The sequence below is a fragment of the Bactrocera oleae genome, chromosome 5, assembly GCF_042242935.1.
Source record: "Bactrocera oleae isolate idBacOlea1 chromosome 5, idBacOlea1, whole genome shotgun sequence".
In the NCBI taxonomy this organism is placed as follows: Eukaryota; Metazoa; Arthropoda; class Insecta; order Diptera; family Tephritidae; genus Bactrocera; species Bactrocera oleae.
Genome location: NC_091539.1, coordinates 504,857 through 531,583, shown reverse-complemented (window position 1 = coordinate 531,583; position 26,727 = coordinate 504,857). Strand labels below are relative to the sequence as shown.

Here is a 26,727-nt window from a genome sequence, read left to right as displayed (position 1 = left end):
TTTTCCAACAGGCACTTTAAATACAAACTAACCCGCACACAGCAACTTGATGAACGATGATGAATTTTTTTTACTAACAGATTCACTGAAATTTTAGATAATTCTCAAACTTTTCAAACGCTAAACAGTTATTTATGAGAGTTTGACTCTTCATTTTCTATTTTTTTTATTTTTTTTGCAAAAAAAATTACAGCTCAAAGGATTTCTCAACGTTTTCATGCATTAAAAAGTGCTTTTAGGGAATGGAAGTGGTTGAATTTAGTGAAAAAAACTGTATTATATGCTAATTAAATTTCAATTTTTTTATTTAAATTGTAACAGTCAGCAAGTTTTCTAAACTGTTTTTTTTTTTTTTGTTTGTGTTAATAATTATCCAAATATATCAACAGAAAGAGAAATTATTTTGTTTTTAACTGAAATAACGTTTCTAAGCGCGCCTAAATGAAAGCAAAAAGAAAAGTCGAACACCACACATTACTTACCAGAAATGCAACCCAACGTTGGCTTTTATAGCGGTATTATGTCTAAATACAAATTGTTGTTGTATTTAATGCTCTGAAAACTGTTGTTATTTAAGCAGAAGCTAATTGTGTTGCAAATATTTTATTGAAAGTATTGCCTCGTCAAAAAGTTTTACAATTATTTCTTAAACACAACAACAGTGATTGTGTGCGTACATATGTATGTATGTGTGTATTGATGTGGATAATGATTTGTGTGACAATTGAAAATAATAAAATTAAAAGAATAATCGTTTTGAGTGATCGAACGCCATGCGCTGCCTTAATTTGTTGCTAACAGGATATGATAATACAGTTATATAACTAGCGCAACGCATTTTGCCACTTCAAGCCGCTTGAAGTATTTGTTGCATATACCGTTAAACTTAAATATTTCAATAGCTCTAATTATCTACTGTCGAAGTCGCGAAATCGTCAAGGCCTTCCCACGCCAGACCGCTACGCGCACGAATGCCGTGTGCTCGTGTTGAACAGTGTCGGTTGTTTTTGTTGTCTAGCTCTTATCCTTGATAGTTCTCGTGCCAATTATATTTAATGTTTGCTTAAAATTTACATAGCTAAAGTTAGCATTCGATTTTTTTGTAATTTCTGCTTATTTACTTATTGGTACATAGGTTTGTATGTATGTAGGCTCATATAAAATACATGCATGTATGTATGTAACTCAATAAATTACTATGTGTTCAGTCTTGCGTGCTTACGAGTAATTCAATTTCCAGCTAAAAACTATTATTTTATTAACTTTCATATTCACGGAGTTCTAAGAATTCTAGTGCATGAATAAAGTGAAGCCATCGAGCGGCATTCCACTTTGCATAAAAATCTGTACTGCATTCAAAAGACGTACAGCAGCAAGAACGCTGGCTTAGTGCGCATCTTGCGAGCCGTCTATTGACTCTTTCTCCTCTATTGCTTTTGCAACGGTGCATAGGCTGCTAGACGGCTGCTCCGCTGTTGAGCTGGTTTCGACGGAAATGTGCGTCGGCTGCGTATCTGCGACTGTAGCCACCTTTGCTGGCTTAATCATTTCCAATACCACTTCGCCTTCCCTCAACATGCTGCCGGACGCTGTGTCGTCAAGTGCCGATTCGCTCAAATTGCGTTTCGGCGACAACGAAGCCGACGAAGAGGCCGACGATGGTGTAAGCGAAGTTTCAAGCGCCATTTCCGCATCGAGTTCGGTGAAAATCTCGATTAAATTATTGATGCCAATCAGATAGCCGTCCTCATGGTTGCCCACCGTCCATGTGCTACTGTGGTCGATTTTTTGGTTTTCGGGCAAGCCGACGGTCTTGGCAAAATCAATTAGCCATACGCTGGCGTGATAGTGGTCGTGCACGAACAGCAACGAACTACCAATAACTTCGTGTGTCTGAAAGAAGTCGGAGCATTCGAGTGTGGCGCGAATGGCTTGCAGACGGTGAATGTAACGGGGCTGTAAGGCACAAAAGAGTAAGAACAATGTTATGCATGGATTATTCAGCAGTCTAATGTTAAAGTAATACACTTATAATTCAAACGATATCAAAGCTTATGTTCACTTTTGCTATGACACAAGTAGACTTTCGAATTCAGAAAGCTATTCAGAAAGTGAGCTATTTTAGTTTACAAAACTCACCATAGCATGTTGAAAACCATTGACGAACTCGCGAAAGGCTTGCTTGATTTGCTGGCGAGACTTCGTGGTCTTGAAATCCTTAGTGCTAGTGCCGTCGCTTTTCTTAATACCCTGCAAGTGAAAATTTTTTGATTGAGTACTCGAGAGAATGCTTAGCGCAGCAGCAGTCTCGCTCACCTCAATGCGAAAGCCCAGTGTCGCTGTGCTGGAGATCGTCTCGCGCCAGACCATGTAACGTGGCTTGGTTACACCCTTCGCTTTGTGCTCCTCCTCACTGGGTGCATCCGGATCAATCTGTATCATTTTCTCATACATATCCTTGCGTAGCTTCGGCTTCTCCTTGGCCTTGGAGAGCTCTTCCTCGAGATAAGTGCGCACACCGACCTTGCAGTCCATAACACAGGGCTGATTAAAATCGCTCAGCAAGTCCTGCAGTTGCAAGTATACTATGAAAGAGAGATATATATTCTTCATCAGACCAATGAGTGCTTCAAATTGAAATTCAATTGAATTCATGTAACAGTTAGTTATATTTATGGATTATTCGTACATACTGCACTTACATTCGCCATCCTCACTGGTCACTTGTCCCTTATACTCCGGTACATAGGGGCGCAGAACATCCTTCATGAGCACACGAAAGCAATCCTCCTCTTTTGGACAGAGCTTCTTTAGGACGGTGCCCTGTTCGGGACCGGCCTTGAAATTGCCTTGATGACCGGCCAGTTGGACCCAGGGATAGCGCTGTTTCTTGTAGGTTTGGAAAAATGGCGTCCATTGCACAATGTTGCGTAGCTTGCGCCAACCAGAAGGCTGTCAATGAGAAGAGAGAACGATTAAACTTAGCAAGTGCTGATTAACTCTACAAAGGTGAGATGGAGCGCTGAGCACACCTCGGCCCCGCACGAATGTCTAACATGATATTCGCATATCTGCGCGTGCTAAACACGCAATACATCACTCAGCTGTTTAAAAGCGCTGACAAATATGTAGGCGCAGATCGCTTATTTGCGGCAGCAACAATCCTAATTGGGCGCGCTGGACCAGCACCGACCGAATTCGTAAGCGCTTGGTAATTTTGGCGATAACAACTTAATGCCTAGCGCGCCTCTATTGGGCCGTCATCTGCATGTTTGGTAATTAAGTCAGCTACGCGCACGCGATCAATCGTAGCAAATCGACTTGTACATACCGAAAATAGTTCCTTACAACTCGCATCGATAAATACGTAGTGGCGTTATATTACTTCGCCAAATTTCGTGCATTCAAGTATTTTTGTATTTTGTTACACGTCTACGCGCGTTACTTTACTGCCTATTTTCCAATCCGATAATTGCTTAAGTGCAAATGGAGTGTGTATGTCTTCAGTGCGCGTCTGTGCGACTATGTTAATTGCCAAAACAAATGCGACGGCGCTATCAGGCCGAGGCCAGCAGCAACTGAATGAGAGTGTGAACAAAAAGACTGCGTAAGCCGTCTGTAAACAAAGCGCGACGCTGCAATATGCACGCATACTCATGCAAAACATGAGCGCAAACATATTACCTACAGCACCAGTGGCATAGAGATATGGCTGTGCTGATAAACGCACAGTGTTGCCGCACGTCGGGCACTTCCACTTTTACGCGCACGCTGACGTCAATAACAATTAGCGGCCGCCACAGCGTCTTTGCAAAACTTCAACAAAAAACAGTGAAAATTAAGGAAAAATTAGCAGTATAAGCGTCGGCACGTACTCCAAGCGCGTTTGCAATCTAAAGCTTGTGCTAATTACCGCTGTAGCGCGTTGTTATCGCTCATCTACCCACATAAATGTCACCGCAACAATACGTGACTAGGCCGCTGCCGCGTCATTTATTTTAATTAAAAACTGCGCTGTCATTACTAATGTGCCTCGCAGATGTGCGCGCGCATAAACACTTTCTTCATTTATATATATTAATTTTCAACAAGTGAACCCGTGTGCCACAGCAAGGCCAACGCCATAAGCGCCTGCGTCATCGAATAGCGCACACCAAGCGAGGCCATCATATCGAATTCTCGTCTATTGGGAAAAGAACGCGATACCGTTGCCAAGTGAGGCGCGTGAACGGTTAGATATTCAATATCTGCTTGAACTGTCCACTCTGCGCAAAAGCTACGGAATTCCAAGCGTCTGTTGCAAAGTTGAGCGCTAAGCGCGACCACCTGTCGCTTTATGTGTCACCTGCCACCTGGCAACAGAAATTAAGAGAGGCAATAACCAATTAGCCAATTAATTGGCATGCAACAGCGAATGCGCCAGTCAAATGTACAACTAACAACAACACTCAATTCTCACAGGCCATGGAGGTGAGGTGTTGCCTGCGCAAATAGCTTGCAACCGCATGCAAATCGCGCGGAACTAGGCCGCTTACGTTCGCGATAGCGCCTACATATGTATAACTGCACTTTTGACACTTGAGCATTGGTCAGCCAGCGCTCGCGCTGGTAGCTGCAAACAACTTGTCGCAACAACTTCGTAAATTTATGCAAATGAAAAAGCACACTCATACAGATTAGTCTTGATTAGTTTGTGATTGGGTACTGCAAGCAGGCAGAATGTAAAGACGGCAATGATTAAGAGTTGAGTTGATTAAATTGACTTGTTTGCTGAGTAGTTGGTCAGTTGGCGGTTATATGTCTAAAGCTAATAGGTGCGGCGAGCGGCTGAAGTATTCGGGCACAATTTTGCTTTGACTTATGGCGCCACTTTATGGACAGCGCTGGAAAGCGAAATGCTTTTATAAGAGAGGATTTAGCGCGCGACCAGCTGTCAACTAAAAGCGCTAGTTATAATAAGTTGAGGAGACAATTTCACTAAAGCTTGATTTCTGCGGTAATGTTGTCTAGTTAAAGCAAATCTTATTGAAAAGATGCTGCGAACCGTATATATCAAATATTCCTAAGCAACAGGGCAGCAGCTCTCTCTTTCTCTTTTTCTTAGTTTCAGCCTTTCTCTCTCTATGTCTCTCTCTCTCTGACGCTCCTTTCTGTCCTTCTTTCTTAATAAAACGGTAATTTTTTCTTTAATATTTTTCGTCCCCGACGCGCTGCTGTTCAGACATCTCGAAGCGTTGAACAAGAAAAAACGAATATCACGACCTGGCCGCCTGATCGCAATCGGCATAAAAATAGACTCCTTTGCATTTCTATACCCAATATTTGGCGTTTTTTCACCGTCCAGTAAATTTATTAAATTAGTGGTTGTATTGTCTTTGTGCGCACTCGTCGCGCCTGGGAACGACGTAAAATGTGTTCGCAGCACCGAAACGCATGAATTGCCACACCAGCAAGGCGTGCACAAATTGATAACAGCCAAGCCGCAACAACAACGCATCGGCGACATATACTTTTACTGTTGGCGCTTATGAATTGTGCAAATTGACTTCAATTGTGTCGAGAGTTTGCGCCACGTCGTTAAAAATATCAGTAAACTAAATTGACTGTAATGTGTGCAAATGCTCGAGCGCCCAGGCAGCGGGCGACGGTGCACAGGCGCACACAGCCAGTGAGGCGGTCAGTGTACTTACGCAAGTGCTGTGGCGGATTTTTCGGCACCGTCAATTTTCGCAATGAGCCGTCAAGGATTTTCATATTTACCTGGAACGAGAATGCGAAAAAATTAAACAAATTAGCGCTTGTTTATGTTGGGTTGTGCAAATAAATAGAAGAGTAAATAAAATATGCTAGTTAATATATGTGCCAGTTGATTAGCATTCACATTTCAGCTGTGAAAATAGCTTGTCTAAGCGCACGGCAAACTTACGTCACAACAGCTCGACCACTGCTTGCGGGTATGAAAAAAAACACTCTACAACAACACTCTGTAACTTCTTCTGATTTTACATCATTTTAAAAGTCTTGGGAATTCCACAGCGCCTGTCACATGCCACTCGGTTACCAAGCCCAGTCTGCGCAAACAAACTCAGGGTTCTTTTTTTGCAAAGCACATTTCCATGCGGCATGCTCTCCGCGCTCTGCGCAATCTAAAACAAACAAGAATAGTGACGCAAAACCACTCGGCGGTTTGTATACAACACCCAGTGGTGATGACAGCGGCGTTGGCGCGGTGTTAACACTTTGTTGTTTCGAAATACTTAAGTACTCCGGAAAAATGTATAAACATATCTATAGAATTGCGTTGCTTCAAGTACCTCGCAGACGTGTATATTTACAGACTCGCAGCGCACCAAAATAATGCTGCTAGTATAAATATTCTCGCTACACATAAAAACTTGTTTATTTTTATATTTTTATTGCTTAAAAATTAAAAAAACAAAAAAACTTTCAAAAAAAGATGAACTCACTTCTGCTTCTATATTACACATACCTATAATATAGCGCTCAACTCGTGTCAAGCCTGTCATTGGGCCTCTTATCCAAGTTGTGGTTTGTGAGCTGACTAATAATATCTTCTACTCTTATTAACCGTCGTTATCTACTCAAGGAGAATCCTAAAAGTTTTAATCCAGTTAGTGGCTAAAGTTGAAGTCGAACAATCTATGGTTTATTGTACGAAACACTTGTCAAGGAAGAAGCTGAGATTGTCTCCCAACTTCGTCTTAGCCGGGTTTAGAACCTCTTTACTCATACTGAATGATGGCATACCACTGATTGTGGCTACATATTTTAAAGCCGGTCACTTTTCAATCCTGTTTAGCAGAATCACAATATCATGCTTACAATCTTGAAGTCAAAAACATATTTTGTGAAAAGCTAATGAAACTTTGTACGAAAAACTTGTCAAGAAAGAAGCTGAGATTGTCTCCCAACTTCGCCTTAGCCGTGCTTAGAATCTCATTACTCGTATCGAATAATGATGTACCACAGACTTCGAAGGCATATGTTAAAGTCGGTCACTTGGCAATCCTGATGAGTAGAATCACAATCGCATGCTCACAATATCGAGTCAAAAAACAAAATTTGTAAAAGCTAATGAAAGCTAAACATTATATACTTTGTAAGGCATTGGTTTATTAACTCAAAACATACCGAAAGTAAGAGTAGATTTTATAGACCTCACCTCAAACTTTTCTGGCGTCTCGTATAGTCCACATAATATAAATGCTTTAATTAAAAACAACTTGTTTAACACATTCTTGCCACGCCTCAAACGACCGCGCACGAATAAAAAGAAAACGGATGCAGGAATTTTTGAATTGAAACCGTTATGCCGCTGCTGAAGCATGCAGATACCGCAATAGCGTAACGGTAAACACATGCGCTGACTTTCTATTCACTTGGAAAGCAAAAATTTACTGAAATTAAGGCCGTATGATTTGAAAAACATAGATTTTACGATATTATTTCGCTTATGATTTTCGGAACCGCTAGTATCCGTTGGCCAAGTGCGCCACTAAAGGCTGGAGAAAAGCTACTAACCAGCAGACACGCGGATGAAACTTTAAACAAGCAACTAAGCGAACACTCGCCTGCCAGCTAGCCGCCCCATGCACTGAGTTAAAAATATATTTATATAAAACAGTGGAAAAAATATTAAAATGGCAAACAACAACAGAAAACAGTAGCAGAAAAAATAAAAATAATTCATTATTATAATTGTTATGAATATTACGCCATTCATTGCGGCGCAACGTTCACCGACGCTTTCCGCCCGCCGTCCATCCTACTACTTGCTATTGCTCGCTCGCTGGATATCTAACTGCAGCAGCACATTCCTGTACTGACTTATTACGTTTGCTTTTCACTTGTCGGTTAATGAGCGGCGCAAACCGCTACAATACTAGTACACCCAACGCCTGACGCTTGTAATGACGTCGTTGACGTTTCTAGCGGCAGAGTTAATAAGAGCAAAGCTGCTTGACACGAGCGCTTACAACGCGGTTTGCATAGATGTGATAGCGCTAGCCAGCTAACCGCGCGCGCAAGAGTGTGGAGTTTACAATTTGCAATAAGAAGAAAACAGACTGAGGCGCTAAGGCTTGAACTCTAAAGATAAACTGCGTATGTTGCGCAGTTTCGGGATATATAGATAATCTGGTCACTGAACCCTTGCTAAATTACAGCTGAAAGTGTTTTCGAAAATATTTGCCAGAATCACGCCAATTGTCGGCGATTAAACTGATTTTCCTCTGAAATATATTATATACGTAACGACTCTGAAGCTTTCGAAAGTTTTTAAGTGAAGCTGTAAAAGATTTGCTTATACCAGCTTTGAAAAGCTTTCGAAAGCTTATAAGTGAATCTGTAAACGATTTGCATATAACAGTTTTGAAAAGCTTTCGAAAGCTTATAACTGGCGCTTTAAAAGATTTTCTTATACCAGCTTTGAAAAAATTTGATATTTTCTGACAGTCATAATGTATATACAACGTTGTGTGCGGCACGTTTCGCAATAAGCTTAAATCAAACTTTTACAGAAGCTTTGCCTAACCTCTCGCTCCGTTTTGTTCTTCTCATCATCTCCACATATTATGAGTTTGGAATTACTGGACGCAACAGGTATCTAGTATATTCTAATACCAAAAAACTCACCACTTAAAAGGGGAAACAACTAATCGAATGTTTGTATTGCGAGCGCCATAATTATTGTTGGCAAATTTTCTATGCCAGCACCCTGTTTTGCATACGCAAACTTGTTCATACTACACAGCAACTGTCACGTGCACCTCAAACGCGTAGTATTCAACAAATGTAGGCAACTAACATGATATCAGCTTGAAGCCTGCATCCGTTCATCATTTGTTCATGTCACAATTGCGCGGGGGGTGCATACGAGTATCTCAACTTTCTTGTCCAAACAATGTCTAACGTACGTCATACCACGCGATTTACCGTTTTTGGTCTAATCCGCATAATAAATCATTATGCGCTTGTTTTTCTGCTCATTTCACCAAGTAATTGTATACCAACAACTCAACCTACGAACGTCGCAAGCGCAGTGGAGCCCAGCACGTTTCGCCAGTGTGACGGAACCGACTCATTGTGCGGTGCAATGTTGCACGGTTATTGTTTGCTGCATTTGTTGTTGTGCGTGTTGTTAACTTTTGCGTTGAGGCGTCATAACATGCAATTGTCTTCATCACAACTGTCAACTCGAGTGAGCTGTAGCCGACTGTAGACAGAGTAGACAGACAACATAATCAGTAGCACGATGCAACGCTTAACGTTTGGCGAAAAGTTTGTCAAGCTGCGAAGCTAGTATGTGTGTTACGTCTATATATTAACACCCAAATGGACGATCACAAAGTTTGTAACCGCCGCTGAATAGTAGATTTTTTGCTTTTCAGCATGCTTTCGAGTCGATTTCGAACCCACGGTTCAGTGAAAGTCTGCCAAATACTAAGCCACATGGCAGTGACGTGCAGGTAACATTTATATACGTAAAAAAGATGTGGAATGAAAGTATATAAGTAATCAAGCTAAAAGAGTCACTCTTACAAAGTGGTCGACTTTGCCATTGAGAGAAGGACGGAAGCACTAAAAACAAAACAAAATTCTGTTTTTAGTCCTTCCGTATTGTGTTCAGAACCAAAATGGATAAATTTCATTTGATACAAAAATATTTCACACAACTGTAATACAATATTATATAAACAGATTGATTTGCCTCGCATATTTTACGCCTTTTCTCATGCAAACGAACGCGCGTAAAATTCCAAAAAAAAAATAAGAATTGTGTTTGGCATTCGCAAATTATTCTACTAAGGAATTTCACACAATACTGATCTTTAATTCATGCGCCGTGCGCAACAGCCTATATAAATGAGCAGTTGGAAGTGGCTCAGCGCAAACAGTATTCGGAGCGCGTTACTGGGGCAATACCATTGTACAATGGCATTCATGAAGGCGCGTGGCCAAATGTCGGTAAATATATATGAACTCTGCCAAAAAAGATTTATTTATATTGAAGTTGAGTTTAAGTGAACATCAGACTAAATAAAGCTATGCTATGCATATGAATGACAAGTTTGTATGTTAGATCAAATCACACCATAGAAAGCTGATCTACATCCGCATACCCTAGGCAAACAACGTGATCACAATATTAGAGCAATTAGCAGCATAAACGCTAGTCTCGCTACACTCAAAATTTTACACTCAAGCTGTGAATTTTTCGCTCCTAACAGAACGTCTGAAGACACTCACCTTTTTCGTTTGCGTCTGGCCGCGGCTGGCCGACATCGTTGGCACATCGGAGTCCCATTCGGAGCTCAAATCGTCGCTGGACGCATAGCCATAGTCACGTGGCAGCGGCACTTCTAGGAATGACATGGAGTATTGCGTGTAGCCAGGACAAAGATTTTGCTGTGGTGATGGCGAACGGCGCTGCAGTTGCAAGTGGCGACGCCACGCACAACCCCTGAGTTCATTGGATGCTGGAGCGCGTGGCGGCACCATAATAGTGGGCGGCACACTAGTCGGCAGACCGTGTGCCTGTGCAAAGGCGAGACTGCATTTGCGCGCATGCGCCTGGTTGCCGGTGGATTTTTTGCGAAAGATCTTCTTAGTTGGCACAGAGTGACTATGCTGTTGCAAGTGTTGTGGAGGCGTATGTATGGGCATGGGTAGTGCCGGTGAGTGAGGACGTGACAGCTCATCGGCCTCACGTTCAGCGGTCTCATCGTATGATCTGGCTGTCTCATCAAGCTCGTCCTCTTCCGCATCGTTATCTTCCGCCTCCGCAGGGTCAACATCTTCTGCAGCAGCTTGCGTACTTTTCACGTGTGGCAATCCATTCAGCAAAGTTGAGCTAACGGCAACGACGTCTTTATGTATGCAACACTGCTTGCAATTGATGTGTTGCATTTCAACTGCCTCGACGGCTTCTTCAGCGTAATCGGCATCGTCATCGAATTTCATATTATCCACCTCCTCAGGTGGCACATCGGGAAAGTGCAGCAGCTTTACGGTGACCTTGTTGCCAGCTTCGTTGTAATAGACCTCTTTGGCGCTCATTTTATCGAAATCTTCGTAAATGCGTACTTGCGGATAAGCGCACAAAGACATTGTCACATACACAAGCACAAGCACGGCGCAACTGTCTCGCTTTCACGTTCACTGTTCTCACTTCACTTTTCTATTTCACTATTACACAAATTACTAACACTTTGTTTTAGAAAATATGCTTTACAACGAGTTTCAACGGAGCTCCAACAAGTTGTTAGTCCATTGCGAGTTAAGCATTTTATTACACCGTATTATTGCATAGCTCTGGTGAAGCGTTGATGATGAATGAAGTTCTGGTATCTGAAATATTTTCGGAATTCGCAGCTGTATTTTTTTATTACTCAACCACGCTTGTCTTTTCTGCGAATATTGCTGGTGACTTTTATATTTTCAATGCAACTGTTTATTCAATAAATTCTTTTCGTTGGGAAAAAAACGCTGGGAATTCTCGGAGCTCAGTCTAGAGTAAACGTAAAATTTTATACTCAAAACAACTTTTTTTTTACAACGAACTCAATGAAAGCATGATAAGGCATGTTCTAATGCTACTATATGCATTTAGAAGGCCTATACCTATAAGTTATAACGGGAGCATATGAATCATAGACATGCAAAAATACTACGTCCGACAGTGGTTTAAGAATTAAACCTGCGCTGCAAGTAAATTGCTCTTCAGCGCGTCGCCTGAGCGCTCAACCACCACTAGTTGAATAAGAGATGCTAGTTGAGTGCGCGCCTCTTTCTAAAAAGAAAAGACCATCTTCTAGGACTTTATTATACGAATTTATCAGACGTTTAGGTGCGCTCAATTTTAGCCTGAGCTAAAAACAGCTGCAACGAAGTTCTAGCAAACATACATAAACAAGATATTTAACGTTCATTCTAGGCCTTGACAATATGTGCGAGCTCCAAGTGTTGTCTCAGCTACGAATTATGCCATTACGACAAAATCTTGCAAGCAAACAAAGTCAGCACTTGGCAATTAGCAGCACATATACAAAGGCTTTACCGTTAACAACTTCATAAAAGCGCATTAGCAATTCGAATGTGCGTACGTCAAGGCAAGCGTAGCAGTTAAAGTGCGCGCGCAACAGCTTGCAACATCTTAAAAATATTAAATTACCGCATAGCGAAGAATATTAGACGATTTGACATTTTTTGGCCTGCAGCCGCCAAGTCATCCACATGCCAAGCGCAACACTAATATTTTATCACCCGAGGTGCGGCGACGTTTGTACAACAAGCAATGCAGCATTGCAACACGTCTTGCCAAAACGTGATGCAAGCAGGGAAGGAAAAAGGTAGAAAAAAAAACAAAATAACGCAAAAATTTCAATACAAACGCTTATAACGCATAGCCAATGCGTCGCTGCGCCATAAATGGTTGCGAGTTACGACTGCCGGAATTCATTGGCATTTCGTCAAAATTTCGACGAAACTCACTTGGCCGAAACTCATAGCGCGTTTGAACACGCAATGAATAGCGCTTTCAATTAAACTTTTCGCAAGTATTTTTATTATTAATTTTTACCTTTAGTTTTTATGACATATTTGAAGCCGCAGTGAAATCGCCACCCACGTGGAATAAACGCGCCATGACTGAGGCAAGCTACTTAAGACACAATTTAGTAATTTGTAGATTTCTGGGAACGATTTCAATTTAATGTTAAGACACAATGTAATTATTTGTAGATTTCTAGGAACGATTTCAATTTAATGTTTTAAACATCATTACTTGCCGTATTGCCTCACGTCGCAGCAATAACAACAACATAAAGAAAATTAAAAGTTCCAGAATTGGTAGCGTATATGTCATAACTGACAATTGGCGCCAAAAGAGGATTGAGTAAGTGATTGAGTTATGAGTATACGTGAGTTATTCTGTTGGAAACACTTTGCGGGGCGTCTCTCATAAGACCCATAAATTTGGGGCACCGCGAAGACCATAATTTGTGTCGAAGTTTGGACTATTACAGCACTCCTATAATGAAAAAGCTGCTCATAAGAGTTTTTCAAATCGGCGCAACCTATATATCGGTTATTTGGAGAGTAGTGGCTGTTTAAAAGACAGTCTTCAACAGACAATAAAAAAACAGGCAATAAAAAATAATTATAAAAATCAGTGTGCTTTCATTTCACCCAAGTGAGCTTTTGACTTATTACCGAAATCATCGAAATGACCATTTAAAGACAGTCTTCAACAGACAATAAAGAAAACTGGCAATAAAAAAGTATTTTAAAAAATCAGCGTACTTTCATTTCACCCAAGTGAGCTTTTATTTATTGCCGAAATCATCGAAAAGACCGTTTAAAAGGCAGTCTTCAACAGACAATACAAAAATGACAATACAAAGTATTAAAAAAATCCTTGTGCTTCCATTGCAGTCAACTGAAAGCTCAAAAGCTCGTCAAAGCTGCGTTCGTTTTTGCTTATCAGTTCCGCTGAAAGTAGCAGCAACAAATTTCGTTAGTTGACCTTGACACATAAAGAACGATTGCTAATTGCTTGTTCAACACATTAAATTGTTGTTCAATTAGAAAATTTTTGTTTAATTTAACGCTTATCATATACAGCAAATAAAATGCCAACTAATTGAAAATAATATAAATAATAATTAAAAAAATGAAGAAGCAGAAGACCCATAAACACATTGCGCATTTTGCGTCATTTACGACACTCTCAGTACCAGTTACCGACACTGAACGTCTAATGTGTTGAAAAAAGTAGCAGAATTCTTAAAAAATTCAAACAAAAGCGGCGAGATGCGCAGAAAAGAAAGAAGCGCTTAGCGCACAGACGCAAAATTAGCAAAAACTCGATTGTGTCATTTAATTTGCAATGCAAATTTAACGGTTTTGAGTGACACAAGCCAATAAGCGAATTCGTAAACATACAATAACAAATACATACAAATATAGTGGCGTAGGTAGACGTAGTGATAGCACTGCGAAGCTTTTCAGCGAGCAAAAGCAAGAATTGCAATGCAGATGTGCCGCAGCAAAAATTATATTGCAATAAACACAGAATAACAACAACAAAGAGGCGCCTTACAAACTCAGTGTAATTTTAATAGATTTTACACGCGGCTTGACGTGCCGGTAGCGCATACGTCATGGCGCACGCTGTTGACTATAAAAATGCTTGAAGTGGAGTTGATACGAATGCATGAGTGTATATATTAGGATGGAGCTAGAAGCTGTGTAGTGTTCTCTTTCTGTCCAATTAAAATATATCAACTTAAAAAATTTTTTTGTGGTCATTATTGGAGTTTTAAAAAAAGTCTTAAGCGACAACATGCTTTCCTTAAGCGTTAAAATAAGTTTTGAGTCAAAAACCGTCAAATTCGGTAATTTTTATATACATGTAAAGAGTTTAAACCAAAAATAATTTTTTCTTGTCCAAAAAAAATGTTAACTCGAAATTTACTTTAAAAGTGAGCCGCCTCTAGATGTTAAAAAAAATTATCTCTTTTTTCAAAAATTTTCTTTTTTTATAATCTACAAATTTTACCAAATTATTATTTTTTTCGCTCCACCCTAGTATATATACTATATAAGCGAAAAAATGCAATTTCTTAAGGTTTACACTGGCTTTCATCAAAATAGGTTTACGCTGACTGCTTGGCCGCCGCTCAACTAAATTAAGCGCAGGAAATATTTTGCTGGATTTTGTTGGCAAACAAGTAACTAATTATTTTGAAGATGTCTGTGCAATTTTTATTAGCATTTTCACAACAAAATTATTTGTATATGCATACATTAGCTGTTGGCAACTAGTAGTTGTCCACGTGTCAAGGTGTGAAGCCTAACGGCAATAAAGGCGACTCACGATTTCATTAAGTTAGGCCGAAGCCAGCTCATAAATATTAAAATAATTTGCGCATGGTTGGCTGTCTTGACATATTATGTCATTTATTTATTATTCAATTAATCAAGACTTCTACGTCAGCAAGTACATACATTTATGCCTGCTTGCTCTCATAAATATCTGGTAAGTGTAATGAATCAATATGTGCATTAATTGTTTTTTTTTCTTGCATGCTAAAGCTACGCTTGCATGCCGCAATTAATTGCAATAGCAACAACTATAAAGCATTAAAATGAAATTGAATTCTAAATCTCCTTGTATTGGTCTGCATATTTTTGAATACGACTGTGGTCATGTGTAACCAGCACATGTTGCCGCCAATGGTCTGTGGTGTTTTTGTAATGTCACGCCTTTTTCGCTTACTGCTCACTATTATCGCCGCAATTTATAGAAATTTATACACTATCTCTTGATAAGTGCACATACACAAACACATATACGTATATATACATACAAGTGCTTGTTTGAGCGAGTAGTTTTAATTACAGCTCACTGCTTTTTTTTAGCTTTTTTAGCTGTGAAAACGCTTGCAATTGACGTAAATAAACACTTTAGCACAACAACAAACACAACAAAGCAGTTGTAATTGTTGTAGATACATACTCATATATATTGTAGATAGCGATCGGATCACTTTAATTGAACTCATCCGGGGAGGTCGCTGCGACGAGTTCGAGTATTTATTTTGCATTTACAAATGCATATGCACTCGTTCACACACACATACTCAAACATACACATGCCAGTTATCAGCGATTTCGCAAATCAGCATTCAAAGCGCATAGCAAACTGGTACTACACACCCGAAGTTAGCACGTCAATTCACACTTGAATGAGTTTGCAGCGAAGAGCAATCTACAATACAAAGTACGCTCGTACTGTAACGTATTGATTTTTGATTGCGCTGGAATGCAAACTTGAAAGGCGTCAGCGGCAGAGTAAAAACTCTCACAATGACAGCGCGCTCATTATGAGTGAAGGTAGGAGAGCGCTCACAGCATCTTTAGGAAGTTTAACGGTCCATGAGTGCATAACGAGCATTAGGCTAGTTTAGACATTGAGAAAGTGTGTGTTAGAGAACTTCACTTTAGTATAAGAGTTGCTCGAAAATGTGACTTTAGTCTGCCCCATTGTACTGATTACAGTTAGTTATTCACAAGAAAACCCTATAATATTGTAGCGCGCCAATAGTTGGTTAGGTAACCTGGGTGGTCTCATAACCACACTTAGGTCAAAATTTCATCTAACGCGGCAGTTGAGTCATCATAACATTTTCATATCCGAAATAAACATGAACTCTACAAAAATCAGCGATTATGTCAGCGAATTTCAATACAAATTTATTATTCCAAAATTATCATAATTTTTTTTTTATCATAAATAGAAAGGTGCGTTCATTTTGCGCCGCCAGACAAAATATTTCCACTATTACCTCATTATTTATAGAACCAAATGAAATGCTTACGTATTTACGCAAATTTTATTGCCCAAATTTATAATATTTATACATATGCATAAAAATAAATTTAGAACAAAGTGACTTTCCATGCCCGCTGGTACATTCCAACGGTACATCAATTGCGCACAACCAATGGGCGTGTACAGATAACGCCACAAGCATTGAAGGCAATAGAAAACTACATAATTTCGAAATCGAAATGGGAACTTGGTGTAACTATGTGTGTATCGAGCTGCCTGCACCTACTTAATTTATTTTTTGTTGGCACAACAAATTAAGGCATATAATTACAACAATTCATCAATGTGTACAGAGTAATGGAAGTGGATACATCAAAGAGATAAACAAACAGATGGTAGCATATTTCAACAAAATGTTTATTAAAACAAACAAAAACGTTTACCTCGGCTGCACCGTAGCTATAATACCCTACACATATACGAAAATTGCTTACATAAACTTTGAGTGGTCAGCTATATGCTATAGTGGTCCGATCTAAACTATTTCTTAATAAGTTGCACCATTGTTTTAGATAATAATCCTTGCCATATCTTGGGAAGATATCTCTTCAAATGAAAAAGTTTTTCATATAAGCACTTTATTCCGATTGCTCAGTTTGTATGGCAGCTATATGCTATAGTGATCCAATATCGGCAGTTCCGACAAATAAGCAGCTTCTCAAGGAGAAATGGGCGTGTGCAAAATTTCAGATCGAAATCTCAAAAACTGAGGGACTATTTCGTATATATACAGACGTTCAGACGAACGGACAGACAGGGGGACATGGCTAAGTCGACTTAGCTCGTCATGCTGATCATTTATACATATACTTTATAGGGTCTCTGACGTTTCCTTTTGGCTGTTACAGACATCGTGGCGAACTTAATATACCCTGTACAGAGTACAAAGAGGGTGTTGGTAGAGCAATGATGCTTTTATAATATATATTAATTTTTCTTTTATTTTTCTAAGCGTTTGTATTTATGCTGCCATATAGTGAATTGAAAAATGAAAAGTAAGCAGAATTGCATTTCTGTCTGCTAAAAAAATGACTATTATTTCAGTATTCATCATTCAACAAACTCATCCATGAGCACATACTGTTATTTGTAGACATATCTGTTTGTATCTAATCTCGCTAATTTTCAAAACATATATTTTCCAGCCACAGACAACTCTAACGAAGCAACAGCCTGCTACTAGAGCGATAGCATAGATCGGCCGTTCATCGGCAAAATGATTGAATTTGTGTTGTATGTTTTTATTGTTGCAATATATGGACTAAATATGTATATTTTTACAGCTTGGCAGAGCGTGTATGCTGTAGCTAGTATATAGTGAACACCCACTGTGTTTGATGAGCAACTGAAGCAGCAGCTCGACGATGGTGAAGTGTACGCGCCGCAAAGCAGGTGCAACTGAGAGACGATACGAAACAGATGCGTGCGTTATTACGCAGTAAAATACGCAGCAAAATTGGCAACACAAATGGAAAACATGTGTACAATTTATACGCACTTGACGGCTGCAACAACAAAAATGTTGCAAAGGCATGCCCTGTAAGAAAATTTAGTTTTGTTTTATTCACATATTAATCGGTTCGTGTGCGCACACCCTTAATATGTTTTCAAGTCGCTGAAGCGTTGACGCTAAACTTTGTACTTTGCCTTCAATTTCCTACAGGGTTTGCTTTATTTACTTTTTAATTATAGCCGTGTTTTTTTGAGCGCAGTATTTCAAGTCGACTGCGTTGTTTGCTTTTGTCTCTACACTTTTCAAATTTCCTCTTTGTTTCGTTCGAACAATTTCCGTTTTAATTGACACTCATTAAGGCGAGCGGCCAAGTATAGCTGTTGTATTGTACATTAATTGATTAACACATTTTTTGCAGTGACTGTGCGCGGCCTTTCTCGAGTCGAGTGAGATGTAAATTGCATTTTTTCACTGAAAACTGTCACTTACAAGTGCCGGCTGGAAGCAATTAAACACACGCATACACATTCGCACATTCGCGTAACACTACCGCGTGGGCATTTAATTACACACGCGGGCATGTGTTTGTGTAGGTGTTGCTGAAGTAATCAGCTTCAAACCAAAATCATGTAAAACAACATTTGAAAGCTGTCACTTTTCATATTTGGCGCTGTTCGCAGTGACTGGCCGTGCCGCTTAGCGTTCGAGGCGCTGACTCGGTGGTGGAGAGAGCGCGCTTTGCGAGTGTGGCAGAGCCATAAGCGCGGTTGTATTAAACAACCGTAATTTATAGAAAAAAAATTGCTTAAACAATTTTTAATTTTCATGTTTTCAAGCTTCGGGCGGTATACGCAATAATTATTTTGGAAAGCGAAAAGTTGCAAATTCATTAATTATATTTTTTAATTGACAAAAGCCATGCTTAACGCTTGAAAGCGGCTAAAGTGCGCTTTGACAGCCAGTAAATTGCCGCACTATTTATATAAATATATGTATATGTCTGCATGTATGTATGTATGTAATTATAAAAAATGTTGCATAAGCTAATTATTGATTAAATAATATTGTTCGTTTTTATTGACAGTTTAAAAATAAACTTCATAGAAAATGTCTGTAAGCGCAAACGCAAATTATTTCGTGAAGCCAAAGGCCAAAAGAAATATGGAAAACAATAAAAACAAATTTTTTATTGACGGAAAAAACACAAACTATTTTTATTTAAAATTCAATTTTATGTAAAAAGTTGTACGAGAAGCCAAGCGTGACTGTATTACCTCATTCATTAGTGACTAATGAAAAATATTTAATCAACAAAAAAGTTTAGTTTTCATCAAAAAATTTCGGGCGTTTTGTGCTAACCCAGTTAACCCTAAATTGATGCAGAAAACCTTACTGTGAAAGTATTATGAAATTTTGCTTGCAAGCGCTAGAGTATTTCGTGCCATTGAAATTTGAAAGGAAGAAATGGAGCTCCTCTCCAGTTTTGGAACTGGAACTGCACAATTTGAAAGAGCGGAGAGAACGCAAGGATGCGTACTCTAGTAGCAACCACTTTTGCCTAGTTTTACAACTGATAAGCTGTTAATTATATGACGACGAATTTTCTAAGAATTCCAGAATAAAACTGTTGTTTTAAACATTGAAAACTCCGAGAGGGTATTTAAAACCAAAAACATTTTTTTCTTATCGCGTCAATTATGGCGATATGCAAACGAAACACAGACACTTTAGGGGAATTTTATTGCAAATTTCACCTTGTTTTCACTTTTTCTGACGCGTGCTCTTTGGTTCACACGAATTTCAGTTATATTTTTCAACAGTTGTTTTAACTTTTTTCAGCTTTGCTGTTACACTTTCGTATTTCACTTCGCTTTCATATGAAATATTATGTAGTTTACTGCGCTGCTCTTCGCAATACCTTTTTGGAATTCTGATGACTTTAACAAGTTTTACCGACGCGCAAGCAACAAAGCCACAACAGCGTCACGTTGGGCTTTCGTAAAGCAACAGCGAAAACAATAACACAGCACAGCAAAATTATATCAAAATTATGTGAAAACGTAAGCGAAATTCGGTCAACTCTTCTACGTACGCCTTGGCATTGACGAACGGACAATTGCCGAAATGTCAAAAGTGAGTTATGCTCGATTTCGTATCTGCCAATGCTTGTACGCAGCAAACGCCAGACGAAAGTAACGATAGTGTGTTAACTATCTAAACGCTTATGAACCGCCGCACCATCGACGCTATGCACCGCTTTAAACACGCGAACGCTTTGCGAGTAGAAATTCAACTGACGGCAGCGCAAACGTATGCCTACGACATAACTGAACTGAATTAAGCCGAACGGCGCGTTTGACGGCTGCGGCAGTGCACAAGTGTAGCGCGGCATGAGGTAGCGCTGAGCGAAGCGGAGTTAAATTGGGACATATTCAATTGACGTTGCTAGCGTTGAAGAAGTTACGAGCGCGCCACGTCCATGAAACAACAACATAAAGCGCTGTGTTTTTTGTAGTGGCAGTGCGGCCGGCGGCAAAATTGACAAGATCACTTTTTGTAGAAGTTACGAGCACAGCGCGACTTGAGCTAGAGACACTCTTATTACTCAGCCAGCGCTGAGAGGCATTCGCTGTGATCGCTTACAAGTGCGCGCGTACTCCGACAGCTGACGAAGTGATAATAATATATATGGCATATTGCATTGCGATAATGTGTAGCCGAAATGGAGCAGAGCACATCGCGCGCAAGAAAAAGTGGCGCCCGCATTGCGAGCGAAATGAGGGCGCGCATTAACGCGGACGTGCAATTGATGTGCGCCCTTTGAACTGCGCTTTTGTAACAGCGCTTGCTTGCTATTTATGGGTTTCAATTTTATAGGTGTTATTGAGTTTAACGCCAGAAGAGCGTGATGCAGACCGCCCAATGTGGCGTTATGTTTGGATTTTCGTGCATTAACAATTTTAATTAATTTCGTTGGATGAGTGATTTTCTGTTGCGCTTCATTAAACTTTCAGTTGCACGCCGCTGAAACTGTTTATTTGCCTATGGCTGTTTGTTTATTTCTTTTGCGTTACAGTGCGATTTTACGAGAAAATTATATTTAACAGTTGACTGATAAATTTGAAAATGTATTTTTAGTTATTAGAAAAATAAATCTGCCATAATTCTAGGTCTGTTCATTAGCAAGGCAATAATTGCTTAGAATAATAACGGGCGGAATAAAAAACAAATAGTTTTAAGCTAAGCTGATTGACGCTATTGCGTAACTGGGACGTTACCTGCTACGTAAGCATTCGTAGCCTCGAAAATGGAAATTGAGATAAAAAAGCTTTTGATGATGAAACAGTTCAATAGTTCAGTTCAGAAAGACTGTCTTGGTATTAAATTTATATCACCTAAAAGCGCTTAAAGCTACACTTCTACAGCTTTTAAAGCTCCTGAGCGCTAAGTTCGAATGTAATAATGATTATCTTTAGTTTCAGATGCAATCTCTAAAAACCAGTGAAAGATAACAACGCACTTAAAAGCTTTTAAAGCTAGACGTTTATAGCTTTCGAAGCTCCTGAGCTTTAAGTTCAAATGCTATAATAATTATTTTTAGCTGCAGATACAATGTCTTAAAACCAGTGAAAGATTACAACGCACTTAAAAGTTTGGCGCTTGAAAGCTCTCGAGCGCTAAGCTCCATAGCAATGATGATAATTTTCAAAACACGTTAAGTCGACTCTCTTATCAAACTGTTCGAGATTTTAATTCCACTATCGTATATTTTTCAGTATTGGCGGCACATATCTCTATTGCAAAGGCAATTAAACCGCAGCACACCACAGCGGACTTGAAACGCCTCATGTTCGTTCTTTTTTTTTCGGTTTGCTGGTTTTTTACGTTTAATTACGGCAATTGTTTATCTTATGAGCAACCATAAAATATCAAATTAATTATTATTTACACAAATAGAACAATGAAAAGTGCTGTCGGTTATATAAGTGTTATTTCAAAGCAAAATTGTACAACAATAATGCACACCACAAAAACAACGCATAAAAACCAGCAATAAAACATATAAACTTTTAGAGAGAGAAGCCAAAGAAAAGCAGCAACGAGTTATGCAAGATAATATAAAGAAAAATATCAGACAGACAAGTTGTTGTTGGTAAATGATTTGTATTAAAGTAAGAACACTCCCACTCATACTTATTGTATTACTATTTCCGAAATATCGCATGATGTCGCGTTCAATACGTGCTATATAGGATGTGTGACATCATGCGTACGGCATGTCTTAGCGAGTTTAGCTGAAGAATTTCAATTTACTGAGCCTTGTAGATGTCGTTATAAGATGCAGAGAGCGTAGCACTAACTAGCTTGCAAAGATTTAGATATTATAAAAAAAAAAAATTCGAACAATTAAAAGGTCAACTCAATGACTGTGGTCATAGCCTAACAATACCTCGCATATACAACGCAAAAAGTGTGCTTATCATTTAAGAATTCCCCCATATTCATAGAGCATACATTAATAGCTTTCACAGCCACCTCAAAGCTGCCGAAATCCTTATAGATTATAATTTAGCGATTTAATTCCAAATTATACAATTCAAAACATTTGGCATTTCGTTTCCATGTGCGCGGCTATACAAACTGATAATGGCGTAAAAGGCACAACAAACAACAGAAACAACCACAGCAGCAGCAACAGCAAACGGCAACAGACAGAGCATGCTAACCAGCGAGCAAATAGAAAACGCTCGTTGAGCAAAGCCGCTAATCTACAATATTCATCGGCTAATGGTTGCGCCTGGACAGGGGCGACAGTGGGGGCCACACGATTGATGTGCAGTGACGTCAAACGATAGCTGAAGCTGAGGCTGAAGCTGAATGTTACCTAGCGGCATTTACCGCTAACGCCGCGAGCGCTGGCGCACCAGCAAGCTGGCTAATACGGTGACTTCAAATTAAGCTTCACGCCTTTTTTTTATGAGTGCGTGCGCGTGTGTGTTTTATATTTGGTATTTACTTTTATTTTTTCATAGTATTGCTATGCGGCATTGAATGGTACAAATTTCACTATTTGCAAAATAATACTTTTGCCCGTGGCAAGCGGCAGCGGCCGCTAACTTTGCTCCCTGCTTCAAATTCCGTTTTAGTTTAATTTTATTATTGATTTTTATACTTGTATGTGTTGGCAGTCAGCGTGATTTTTATATATTTTGATTCTTTTAATAAATACTTACTTTTATTTTTTGCAAGAAAAGAGTTTAATTTATGAATTACATCAAAAGTCTTTGTGCTTTGGCCGTCTAGACACAAAAGAAACAAACAACAAACAAGTGAATGTTTGGTTTATAATTATGAAATTACAGTTGGTTGACAGCCAACAATAACAAAGTCAGCGCAAACCGCCGAGACAGCAGCCACAGAAGGCGGTCTACGTGTTAAAAATATGCGCTCACACATATAGGTCTATATCTGTATGTATATAAGTATTATACTATGTATAATTTGTATGGGTGTGTATGTTTGTTTAAATTTTGTAGGCCATTGACGTATCTGTGACGTCACGCTATGCCCACATGAAGCTTGAACTGGTTTGACGAACACAGCTTAGTAAACTGCGCTCGCGGCTTTAGATAAATTCATTGTTAGCTGATAAATCCAAGTGAGAATGCGCAACAAATGTTTGCCTTATATGCGATTAACGCGTCGAACAGATGATGATGCGGAAGAAGATTTATCCGGAGTACAGTGAGTGGTGTGAGCATATTGTCAATGGAGTGGGTAGCAAGTCAGCGCTTTTGAATACAAAACAAAAAAAAATGTTACACTCGGTTGCACCGAAGCTATAATACACTTCACAAATACAAAAGCTTACTTACAAGAACTTGATTACGATCGTTTAGTTTGTATGACAGCTCTATGCTGGAGTGGTCCGATTTCGACTGTTCCGACAAATAAACAACTTCTTGGGGGGGAGGGGGAAAGAACGTATGCAACATATGCGATATCTTAAAAACTGAGGGATATCGTATATACTTGTATACAGATAGACGGACATGGCTAAATCGACTCAGTGACTCAGCGACTCAGCTCGTCACGCTGATAATTTATATACAAACACAATTTAGCCTTTTAAGAGTATAAAAATGTGCTAAAGACGCTTGTGATCTTATAAAACACTCAAATACAAAGCAAAAGCCTATTTGTGTAGAAATTACGAAGAAAATATGCTGAGCGACGGGTAGTCATACAATAATACTCGTATGCTAGTTATATAATATAATTGGAGGGTGTCTGATATCCGCCTCAGTAAACAGACTGCATCGATTCTTATGAGACTGGACTAATCACCAAAAAGCAATCCAATGTCCCCACTTTAGAATATATGTATATTTTATTCACAGAATAATTTTACACCGCGTAGGCCTGGCATTAAGCACACACGCTCAATAATCCAAGCTGAGCAGCTTCCACCAATATGTTGCATGCCACATTTCTGAATAAACACTAGGGATCGCCACTATCAATATTAAGAGCTCATGTCTTCTCTACTTCTATAACTTCTTCTCCAAACTTATTAATTTTACAATATAAACAAGGCTTTCTCAGTTCGCTGATATAGCAAACATAGCGCGCTTCGTCAGGGCGACATCTACAGGGAAAATACGATACGCAATACGATCAGAGAATTGCCGACAAGCGACTGCAGCAGTCGAAAAGCACACGATATGCCAAGCCAAAGCACAAACCAATACGCGTGAAAGCTTTAGCACTCGCTGTCGAATGCGCCAGAAGCGAAGAAGTGAAAAGCTCTGTTGTTGATATCATTTGTAGTTTCATGTGCGTTGGAGGTAGCAACTTCGAGATAAACTTCATACTAATTACTATTTGATAACACTTCTAACCAGTTTTGTTTGCTATTTGCTAACGCTTTTATTCTGCAAATAGTGGTTTATTAATGATAACATGATTTCTTGCATGCCACACATGCCATTACCCACTTATTAAGCGATGATGAATGCGCAACAACAACAGTTCACAGAGACACTTGTAGTTTCATTACGAATGCGATTATCCGTTAAGCTTTGATTTATCTACAAATAAGAGACAACACTTCCTGCTACAGCCGGAAAAAAACGCGGCGAAACGACAGGCCCACTGACTGGCCGCCGCCAGGTGAGCGCGCTGATAACGCATCGCAGACAAGTGCGTGTGTGACGGCGTGTGACACTTGTATGAATTTATTTAATTGGTGCTGGACAGTGGAGAGCGCGCTGGTAGAAAAAGCGGCGTGCTGTTTTGTGCCGGTAAATGTTCTGCTGTCTTGTAATAACACGATAAATTATGCTAAGCAAATTATTTACGGCTGCCAATAAAATCACGATACACACGACAGACGCGACGCCATGGGCGCACAGCTGCCAATATTAATATAATGATAAGCGTTAAATAAGCAACGTGACGTAGCACTTCAGGCGATAGCAGATAGACGCTTGAAAATAATTAGAGTAAAAAGAAACGCGCTTGCAGAGAGGCGCGCTTGAGGCGCGAAGCGCGACAGATTACACGGCTATGAGGCGCGTTGCTCCATCACTGAATAAGAGGCAAATATTTCGAAATGATGGTGGCATGCTACGTAGTGGTATGATTGCCAAAGGCTGTGGGTAATAACAGCTGGTGCTTATGTCAGCGGAAGTCATATCTTTGGCAATTTAAAAACTCATTTTCATGTCAACTATCATAAATTTCATAATAAACAAGCTTATTGGACAAACACTTTAGGATTAATAGACATTCCATGCTACCATGCGGAGTTGCAAAATTCTATACTACAGAAGAGATGGAGGAAGAAAATTCATAATAATAGCAAATATGCAGACGCCTTCACGCTGCAGCTAAGTTATCGCTTGCCACAGGTTTACTAACGCGCGGCGCATAACAGGACTAGGAAGCAGTGGCGGAGACAGCACATTGTCATTACACTGTTGGCTACTTTCGCTGCTCTGCTTTTGGTACTGGCGCTTAGTCTTTCGGAAATTTCATAGCAAAAGTTCAAAGTTCCTATTATATTAATATTGTTTTGGTTGCATTGCATTTCCCCTCTTCAAAATAAATAATCCTGTCAAAGAACACAAGCGCCTAAACGTCGTTTTTTGTAAATAATTTATGTCTATAAACGCCTACTGTGCCTCTGTTAAAACACTAACCATATTACTGAGATTCTAGTAGTCAAGTGGCGTACTCCTTTACTAACAAATTATCAAATAAAGGCAAAGCAATGCCCACAGTAGCGCGATTAAACTGCCAACCACCCGCCAGCCTGTCATTAATTAACCAAGTTAAAGTTATATGATACAGTGTCGCATGCCACACGCTCGCGACCGCCTGCACACAACAGTAATTAGTGGAAAATTAGCAAGTCCATGTTGTAAGTCAATCAACTGCTGCGCCAGCACACTGAGTCTGCCAGCAACTTACAGCAGCTAAGCAAACACAAATAGCAGCAACAACAAAACTAAATACATTGCAACACCGCAAGCGCGTCGACAGAGCATACACTGCAAAGCGCAATTCGAGCCTCCCGGTTACCTACCTTTTTCTTGGATGCCTCCGCACTGATTACATACAGATCCACAATGCCCAGCAGGCAGTCGTCACAGCGGCAGACGTCATCGCCCAGCACCAGCGACCCCAGTGACCCGATGCTGCTGGCGGAGTCGAGCGAATCAGTGCGCCGCAAACGGCTGCCGCCCGGACCGCTTTGGGCGGCTGCCTCGATCTTGCGCGCCAACAGTTGCTCCATAAGTGTGCGCGGACGCGAAGAGGAAGGAAAGAGTGCCATGTTCTGCGCTCTTGTGCT

The 26,727-nt window shown here is 39.8% G+C and overlaps 1 protein-coding gene across 7 annotated transcripts; it reads right to left on the bottom strand.

Moving 5' to 3' along the window:
* Positions 1–587: 587 nt before the first annotated feature.
* LOC106617201 (Inositol 1,4,5-triphosphate kinase 2) lies at positions 588–26,709 on the bottom strand. 7 transcript variants are annotated; one of them, XM_036372531.2, is made up of 6 exons: positions 19,625–20,179; positions 10,270–11,530; positions 2,694–2,952; positions 2,317–2,585; positions 2,140–2,250; positions 588–1,956 (listed from the first exon to the last, which is right to left on the bottom strand). In XM_036372531.2, exons 2-6 carry the CDS (start codon positions 11,128–11,130, stop codon positions 1,387–1,389), a joined length of 2,070 nt encoding a protein of 689 aa, XP_036228424.2. In that variant the 5' UTR covers positions 11,131–11,530; positions 19,625–20,179; the 3' UTR covers positions 588–1,386. The 7 variants fall into 7 exon arrangements, with proteins under 7 accessions (XP_036228424.2, XP_036228425.2, XP_036228426.2 ...); XM_036372532.2 differs by having other exon boundaries at positions 10,270–11,370; XM_036372533.2 differs by having other exon boundaries at positions 19,789–20,179.
* Between the last annotated feature and the right edge of the window lie 18 nt (positions 26,710–26,727).

Coding starts and splice junctions, on each gene's coding strand:
- LOC106617201 (XM_036372531.2), bottom strand. CDS start 11,130: ATGTCTTTGTGCGCTTATCCGCAAGTACGCATTTACGAAGATTTCGAT. Junction 2,586..2,693: donor GGATGGCGAATGTAAGTGCA/GTATGTACGAAT, acceptor TCTCTTTCATAG/TATACTTGCAACTGCAGGAC. Junction 2,251..2,316: donor CACTGGGCTTTCGCATTGAG/GTGAGCGAGACT, acceptor TTTCACTTGCAG/GGTATTAAGAAAAGCGACGG.